At 42.2% G+C, this 9,420-nt stretch overlaps 1 protein-coding gene across 1 annotated transcript in view; it reads right to left on the bottom strand.

Annotated features, from left to right (window-relative positions):
• Window positions 1–433: 433 nt before the first annotated feature.
• The window catches only part of LOC134612211 (ultra-long-chain fatty acid omega-hydroxylase-like), a 111,326-nt gene continuing 102,339 nt past the window's right edge, over window positions 434–9,420 (bottom strand). The window contains exons 11-14 of the mRNA XM_063456562.1: window positions 2,389–2,522; window positions 2,041–2,105; window positions 1,874–1,956; window positions 434–668 (exon numbers count right to left, since the gene is read on the bottom strand). Coding sequence (XP_063312632.1) covers window positions 497–668; window positions 1,874–1,956; window positions 2,041–2,105; window positions 2,389–2,522 — 454 coding nt within the window. The 3' untranslated portion in view covers window positions 434–496. The remainder of the gene's footprint in view (window positions 669–1,873; window positions 1,957–2,040; window positions 2,106–2,388; window positions 2,523–9,420) is intronic.

Raw genomic sequence — 9,420 nt, 5'->3', positions numbered from 1 at the left:
CAATATTATGAGAGGGGATTTAACTATAAATAGGACAATTACAAATAAACTTACAGGAACAATAGGTTGAAGAGCACCCTGCTCAATCGAACTTACATTCTATAGGAGGTAGGGTGTAAAACACATTAGGACAGGAATTTGCAATTAAATAAGGTGGGCTGCCTTTTAGGAGAGGGCAAGAGACAGGTATGTGAGGTAGGGGTTAGTCTTGGAGGCCATAAGCTTTCCTAAAGAGATGGGTTTTAAGGCACTTCTTAAAAGATGCAAGACTAGGGAAGAGTCTGATGGCGGTAGGCAGGCTATTCCATAGGAAGGGAGCCGCCCGCGAGAAGTCCTGCAAGCGCGAATTGGCCGTACGGGTGCGGACAACGGACAGGAGGTGGTCACGGGCAGAGCGGAGAGACCGAGAAGGGACATACCTATGGATCTATGAGGAGATATAAGAGGGGCTAGAGATGCTTTAAGTGTCTCCAATGATTCGTCCGTTGATACATTATCATGGTTTCAATTCCTCCACCTGCAGCCACAGTCCATTCTCTGCACGTAAGATTAGCTCCGGCTTCCTTCGTACTGCCTTCGTTTCATCGATGCTCACTTTGAAACGGAGTAGAGTAAGAGCCAGCACAACCTTCATCTCGGACATGGCAAAGTTCTGTCCAATGCAGTTCCTGTGTGGGGCAAGTTTGTTTATGTTACAGGAAAGAGTTTCTTAACATAGAATATATGACTGTAATAAAGAAATAACTTTTTCCTACATGCACACTATCCTTAAAATCAAAATTAATACAGTTACTTTGTCAGGGACAGAGATTTTGCAGGAAACACCTAAGAGATTTTGCCTTGACTTGGCAAGTGAGCTTATATTTAAATGGCCATTAAAGTGATACTAAAAAAACCTAAATGTATTTAAATGTGCATATGGATTTGGGATAGTGCACAAGTAATGTTTTTTGATTGTGTTCTATTCATTGGAGCTGATGCATACTGTAGCCATTGCTGCCACCCAGCAGTAATAGGAGTTTGAGCGCGGGTCTTAATTTTGCATGTTTACTTCAATAACTAGCTTACATAATACAGTCAAGGGCTCAGGTCCATAAAGCAGCACTGTTACTTGTGGGGTCTTATAAAGGTGACATGTCTGTTTATATGGTGCTGGCCATAGGCGGACTGGTTAAGGAAAAATACAGTACTTATCTTAACTTCTCCTATTGTTTACACTGCCTCTTCAGCTCTAGACAGCTTCACCTGCCAGGACCTGCTGTCTCTGCTGTTCCTTTATATATGCGTAAGAATACAAATGGGATATATGAAAGATCTTGTAAGACCGTGGGATCTTCCATAGATAATCTTGAGGCCGGGCAATAAGTTGCAATAAGCATCTATAGTGCATTGTGTGAAATGATGTCTATTTCCATCCACTGTCATAACCAATGGCTGATGGGAATGGCAGGATTCAGGTGCAGGCTTCCCCAAACTCCGGCCCTCCAGATGTTGCTAAACTACAACTCCCATGATTCTATGAATGAATCCCATGATTGCACTGGAATTTAAAAATAAATCCAACAAAATTAACAAAATAAATCTAGAAGTGATAGCAATGTATATATACCAATAAACCTAGAATTTAACAAAGTGTTTTGCCTTCTTTTGAATTGTTATTAATAACAGGTCTATTAGTTAGACTAAATTCCAATTACTGTGTATATGTGCATTTGAGTCATGTGGCGGTCTCATCAAGAGGAAAATACATGATTCCAGTAATGTAATGGGGAGATAGAAAGGAATGGATATTCACTAATTATGGGAAGAAGATAAAGTTAATGTAACAGGTATAAAGGATTGCTATGAGCAATGTTATAAAAAATATCTTTACCTGTGACCAGCAGAGAATGGAATAAATGCATGTGAAGATCTGTCTTTAGAATTCTCTGGATTAAAACGGTATGGATCATATACCTAGACATAAAAGAGATCTTAAGAGTGGATGTACATCTTTACATTAACAGAATATAAATAAGCTATTATGTCACTAACACTTACTTCTGGATTAGGCCAGACTAAAGGGTTGTAATGGGTTCCATAGATACTGATTAGACAGATGTTACCTTGAAAGAGACAGGAAGTAAACATTCAATATAAGACACAGCTATACAAAATAAATATACCTAAACAAAAATGCGCAACCCCATATTTTCTTTCTTTTTGTTTGTGTAAAAAGTGTAACAAACTTCACACGTTGATGCCAAATCTAAATATCTAACCATAACATCATGTTTCCCTTCTATTCTTCAGCTCTCCTACCCTTTCCCCTACTTAATCACTAGCTAATTTTTTACTATTTTAAGTTTAACATAACTATTATGAATCAGCCTTATATGTACATTTTACCTTTTGGAATGACTTTGCCATCTGGCAATTTGATGTCCTCAGTACAACGTCTGGAAACTATTGTTACAGGAGGGTGTAGTCTTAGACTTTCTTTTATGCACATGGTGGTAAAAGGCAAATGAGATAAATTATCCCTAGGAAGCAAAAACAGAGATTCACTTATAAGGGAGGATTATGTCAACTACGATAATGCATTTTTATGTCCACTATAATAGAGGTCAAATGTCCCCATAAAATAAACTAAATGATCACTATTTTTTTCTTTTTGTTTTGCATAAATTCCCTAATTAATACGTACATCAGAAATTAGTGCAATTTGTATGCTTCCTTGAAATAGGCATGCATTATATCAATAGGATGTGAGACTCTCCCTCATTTTAAGTATGTCTTTAGATATAGATAAGATATGACTACTTAATGGAACTACAAGTTTTGTCCTCAAATGAATGGGTAAGTTGGTCTGGCCATGAGAAGAGTTTGTAACCCTGAAGCATGGTCAGGCACTATACTATTGCATTAAGCAACATACCTATGTACAGTTTGTGCAAAACATGAGGCACACATGCATAGCATTTAAATGTACCTTTTTTACACCAACTCCACTGACCTGGTGCCATTAGTCTATCAGTGATTAGAGTCTACAAATAATCAAAATGATTAATAAACAGAGAGTTTGGTACATTTTAGTATTCTTGAACATGCCCGAGACATTTCTACTATACAAATATATTTTATTATAGAGGGTATATCTATGACTTTAAATAATAATTATTTATGGTTTGACAAATCTTTGTATATGCTGAAACAAGGAACAACTATGGGGACTTGGTTCGCCCCTAGCTACACACATCTATTCATGGCTGATTGGGATTTTGTTTGTTTGGAATGGCACAAAAATGGATCTTAACAATTTTTTAAAATATCTAAACTTCAATGATACAGGAATTGTTTTAACTTCAGATTTTAGCAAAACAGAAGTATTTTTTTAGATCTGGAGATTTATATTATTATTTTAAATACAAAAACTTTTTTAACCCCTTAAGGACACATGACGTGCCTGACATGTCATGATTCCCTTTTATTCCAGAAGCTTGGTCCTTAAGGGGTTAAAGAGGTGCACACAAATACTTTTTGTGAATACAACCATTGTCATTATTCCCCATGGCTTAGGGGTATCCCTAAAAGTCAACTAATTTGTTTAAGAAGAAGCTGCACTGATTTGGAAATGTTTACAAGAGATGCATATTCTCTAAAAGAAAAACTATTGGAGAGGAATTATGATGGCAATCAGATCGACAAACTAATTTCTAACATAGGCTAAATGGGTGGAAAATAACTAATACAGTACAAACCCTCTAAAACAATAATTCCATAGCTCGTAATATTCTTGATTTTAATAACAAGAGCCACAAAATGAGAAAAAAAAAATTATAAACATTGGAACCTTCTGAAAGAAGACAATACCATTAAAGGAATCATTCCAGATAAATCGGAAAATTATTTTCAGAGGAGCTAACGGTTCAAAAACTCAGCTTACCAAAAACTATACCAGAAATACATTTTACCATTATATTTTATTTTTGGATAAAACATGTTTTAATAAATGTAAAATTGCACTGCTTGTAAAAATGCATATAAAATCAACTCTCTAACGTTAAAATTTAAATCACATTAATCTCAAAAAAATATGATAAAAGGAATTTTATTACATGTAATTCGAAAAATATAGAATGCCCCTGTGGTTTGCAGTATATCTGCATGACAACAAGAAACTATAAAACTAGAATAGCTGAACATGTGAGGAACTGTCAGGGCTCCGCGGGCGGCGGTGAGGGGAGGCTGCAATCCTCTCGCAGCACTCACCCTCGGTCCGTCGCCGCCCGCGGTCCCCTCTCCCCTTACCAATAAGCGAGCGGCGTCCTATCCTCTTGACACGCCGCTCGCGTCCTCCTCTCCTCCTCCCAGCGGCAGCATGTCTAACGCTGCACGCTGGGAGACGGCACTATTATCTAAGCGCCGGGGTCACTCACGTGACCCGGCGTTAAAGCTACAGTGCAACAAACACAGTGGGGGGTATAGATATCCCCCACGTGTGTTTGTTAATACTGATTGGTGGTTAGCCAATCAGGATTCAGGCTAGGATTTAAATACTTACCTTTCCTGTCTTTCTGTGCCCTGTTGTGGTCTTTGCTTCATAGTATTGATTGTGAACGTGTGCTTTCTGGTTACGTACTCTCTGGCTTGTTATACTGACTTTGTGACTTTCTCCTACCCTTTGACCTCGGCTTGTTTATCGTTATTCTGTTTTCTGGTTCCCCTTACTTGGCTTGTCTCCTGACTATTCTGTGTGTGCTTAGCCCGGCCACTCTAAGGACCGGTACTGCACACTTTCTGTGTGTGTGTCTGTGTGTGCGTTAGCGTGTTGGGTTCCCCGGAATCGTGACATTACAACAGGGCCATAATGGAACCTGCTGACATACCACAGCTCCTAGTTAATCAGGAGGCTAGAATGGATGGCTTGGACCACCGTATGGATCAGTTTGCTCAAGCTTTGCAGACCATACTGGCTCGTACTGCACACCTGCAGCCTGCCGTCCAGGAGGCGGTTGCTGCTGTGCCCAAACCCATTGCCACTCCAGTACCCGTTCCTGCTCATGTAGTCCATATGACACCGCCACAGCGCTATAGTGGTGACCCAGCTTTGTGTCGTGGTTTCCTCAATCAAATTGACATCCATTTGGTGATGAATCCACGTTCCTATCCCACCGACAGGTCCAAAATTGCCTTTTTGATAAACCACCTGGCTGGGAGAGCTTTAGCATGGGCAAACCCCATGTGGGAAAATATGTCTCCTATGTCCTTTGCAGATTTTTTGTCAGCATTCAAACGCACGTTTGATCAACCCAGTAGGGTTGCCTCTGCTGGCAAAGCTCTGCTTAGGGTTCGACAGGGTAACAGATCTGTAGCGGATTATACTATCGAATTCCGCACTCTAGCAGCTGAAGTGGTTTGGAATAATGACGCCCTCGTAACAGCCTTTCAGGAGGGTTTGGCCGCTTACATACTGGATGAAATAGCATCCAGGGAACTGCCTGTTCTTCTGGATGATGTTATAGACTATGTAATCCTTATTGATAACCGTATTAGAGAGAGGCGTACTCAAAGACGGCTGGATACACGGGTGTTACCTGCTCTACCCAGTACTGCATTACTAGCATTACCCGCTCCTAGACAATCATCCCCCGAACCCATGCAATTGGGTGCTACAGGGTTAACTGAGGCTGAAAGAACATATCGTAGAAGGGAGGGGTTATGTCTTTATTGTGGTAAGAGGGGGCACCACTGTAATACCTGCCCTGAGTTACAGGGAAACTACAGCACCTAAGGCCCAGAGAGGGGTCGGCCTCGGGTGTTATGACCTTGTCCCCTCATGTGTCCATCTCCAGACCGTTTATTACAGTTTCTCTTTTGGTCAATAAAACCACTATAACAACCAAAGCCTTGATCGATTCAGGTGCGGCAGACAACCTTATGGATGAGAACTTTGCCAAAACCGCAGCCCTGACTTTGATCCGAAAGGCCACACCCTTGGCCGTTGAGGCCATAGATGGTAGACCACTTGAGAAACCTCTGGTGACCCATGAAACCCAAGATATAGTCATGTCTGTGGGTGCTTTACACAAGGAACGATTAACCTTCCAAATAATTGACTCCCCTACTGCTACCATCGTTCTGGGTTTTCCCTGGTTAGTTAAACACAACCCAGTACTTGATTGGGGTTGTTTAGATATACTCTCCTGGGGGGAATCATGTCAACGAGACTGTATGGCCCAGGTACGTCCCGTTTGTTTACTCAACGTGCCCACAGCTAAACCACTTTCTGTTTCTGTCCCTTCTGTATATGCAGACCTTGCATTGGTTTTCGAAAAAAGGGAGGCAGATAAGTTACCTCCACACCATGAGTATGACTGTGCCATTAACCTATTACCGGGTACTATGCCTCCTAGGGGTAAGGTCTACCCTCTTTCTGAGAAAGAGAACCAGGTCATGGAGGAGTACATACGGGAGGCCTTAACTAAAGGTTTTATTAGAAGGTCCTCCTCTACGGCTGGTGCTGGTTTCTTTTTTGTGGCGAAAAAGGAGGGTGATTTGAGACCGTGTATAGATTACAGAGCACTAAACAATATAACGATTAAAAATGCCTATCCGATCCCTCTCATTACGGAGTTGTTTGATCGTGTCAAAGGTTCTAAATATTTTACAAAACTAGACCTCAGGGGGGCTTATAACCTTGTTCGTATCAAAGAGAACGATGAATGGAAAACGGTGTTCAATACACGCAGTGGGCATTACGAGTATCTAGTCATGCCTTTTGGATTGTGTAATGCTCCTGCCGTATTTCAGGATCTCATAAACGATGTCCCTAGAGACCTACTGCATGTCTGTGCCGTAGTCTACCTTGATGACATACTGGTATATTCTCCAGATTTGGAGACACATCATACTCATGTTAGGATGGTGCTTAAAAGGTTGTTGCAGAACGGTCTTTATTGTAAATTAGAGAAATGCTTATTCGACCAAACTTCTGTACAATTCCTGGGTTATGTTATTTCTGAACAAGGATTCAGCATGGATCCTTCAAAATTGGAAGCTATACTGTCCTGGCCCCTTCCCCAAGGACTTAAGGCAATACAGCGATTTATAGGGTTTGCCAATTATTATAGAAAGTTTGTTAAAAACTTCTCATCCATGGGGGGGCGGGGCCGGACCGCCATGCTGACCGGTCGCATGCAGGAGAGGCTCCGGAGTAATCTGGCCTCTTAAGCTACACTCAGAAGCTTTTGACCAAAAACAAACCCACACACAAACTCACAAGGCTGCGGCAGGGGTAGCAGACCCTGAGATCGGGAGTTTTGGTCCCCCTGGAGGGGATACGAGGCTTCGGGGGCTGCGGCCTACTCAGAAGAGGGGCGAGGTGGACGGCCGCCACCATGCCCCCCCTTCCAGCTGCCACACACCGACTTCCTGAGTCGCTTGACGGCCCCGTTCACCCCCCCCTCTGGGCCGGGGGGTCATCCCAGTCCCCACTAGGGAATCTACAGGCTGCGAGGAGCCTAACACCCAAGGCCTACCTTGTAAAATGGCGGCGACTCAGGGCACCTCACCATAAGAGCTGAGGTCCCGCCACTGACCCCGACGGAGACCCTCACAGCGTGTCCGACGATACAATAAGAATCGGAGCTGAAAGCAATCTACCCGGCATGAGTTCTAAATCTGGAACACTGCACTGAGAAGCTGGCCCTCGTGGCGCAACTAAGATGGCGGCCGATCACTTACCTCATACTCCAAGCTGGCCTTCAGGCCTCCAAGCCATAGGCGCCATCAGGTTACTGCTACAGATCCCCTACAACACCTTGCAGAAACTTTCCTGTGACGCTGGGAGAAAACTCATTAGCGTGCACTCACTAACTAGATGCAAAACATACCAGCGGTGTTGCAAGCCCATGCCTTACCTCGGCAACCGGTCGCAGTAGAGGGTTCAGCACCGGAGAAGGGACCGCACTGAAACTGATACCTCAGCAACTATTCCTTCCCTTCCGACGACTTCAGAATCCGAAGGCTGCATCATCGAGGTGCCCGCGGAGGCCCATGTCGCAATTAACTACTCACTAAGTACCTCACTACATAGCCTAGCTCACATTCACGCAAGGCAGTAGTTTAAGTGACCTGAGGACTCCCTATGTCTGCCTTGGTGTAAAGGTGTAGCCCAGTGGTTATCTTATCCTAATTTAGCTAACGTTAAACGTTTGTTTGTTTTTTTATGTTATTAAGCCTTTATATGACGTGCATAATGTTTCCAAATTGTGATATTGTTTTTTGTTGATGAGGCTCTCTTAACTAGTAGCCGGTGTTGAGGCGTTATAACTCTCATCTCACTCACCTGACGACATACTATAGACACTAGCTGTTAGATTGCCTAGCACATATTACAATTAATTAACTAGTCTATTACTCTTGTTCATTGCATCTCTTACATATCTCCATATAGTCCAGTCTGAAGTCTAAGCCATTAAAGAAACGTAGCTGTCTTACTCATACTCAGACGACTGTATGTGACATGCCTAGCTTGCCTAACTCCTTTATATGCAATGCTCTGCTCGTTCATGTAACACTCATGTTTAAGCATATAGAAACACATGCTGGACGTTCCTTTGTATAGCCTGTACTAAAACTCTTATGTTTTACCTACCTTAAAAAAACAAAATGTGCATTGTTATTCGTGCCTTAACTAACTCTGATCTATGTTAAACCATCTGCTGACAACAGCTGTTGGGGCATTGCCAGATTGTCAGTATTTTTCATCCTATGCAGCAAAAATAAAGAATTAAAAAAAAAAACAAAAAAAAAAACTTCTCATCCATTATTTCCCCTATCACTAAACTGACAAAAAAAGGGTTTACACCCCAGGGTTTGGAATCCTAATGCTATTGTGGCCTTCGAGACTCTAAAAAAGGCATTTGCCACTGCCCCTGTGTTACACCATCCTGATCCTTCCCTTCCCTTTGTACTGGAAGTAGACGCCTCTGAATCAGGTATAGGAGCAGTGTTGTCACAAAGACAATCGTATGACGAACCCCTCCTTCCCTGTGGTTACTTTTCAAAACGTTTGTCAGAGTCTGAAAAGAATTACGACGTTGGGAACAGGGAATTATTAGCTATAGTGATGGCATTTAAAGAATGGAGGTACTTGTTAGAGGGAGCTAGACACAAGATTCTGGTTATAACCGATCATAAAAATCTATCCTATATCGCAGATGCTAAGAGGTTATCCTCTCGTCAGGCTAGATGGTCTTTATTTCTCTCACGTTTTCAGTACATAATCACATACAGGCCTGGTTATCGAAATGTCAAGGCTGATGCCATCTCCCGCCAGTACGAACCTGTAGATTCTATTACCTCCACTCCTGAGCCCATTGTACCCACAATTAAAATAATAGCTACTACCCGTTTGGTTATCTCGTCTCTTTTTCT

This window comes from Pelobates fuscus, chromosome 1, assembly GCF_036172605.1.
Source record: "Pelobates fuscus isolate aPelFus1 chromosome 1, aPelFus1.pri, whole genome shotgun sequence".
In the NCBI taxonomy this organism is placed as follows: Eukaryota; Metazoa; Chordata; class Amphibia; order Anura; family Pelobatidae; genus Pelobates; species Pelobates fuscus.
Note: the sequence above shows the minus strand (reverse complement) of the source record. Positions and strands in the feature narration are given on the sequence as shown.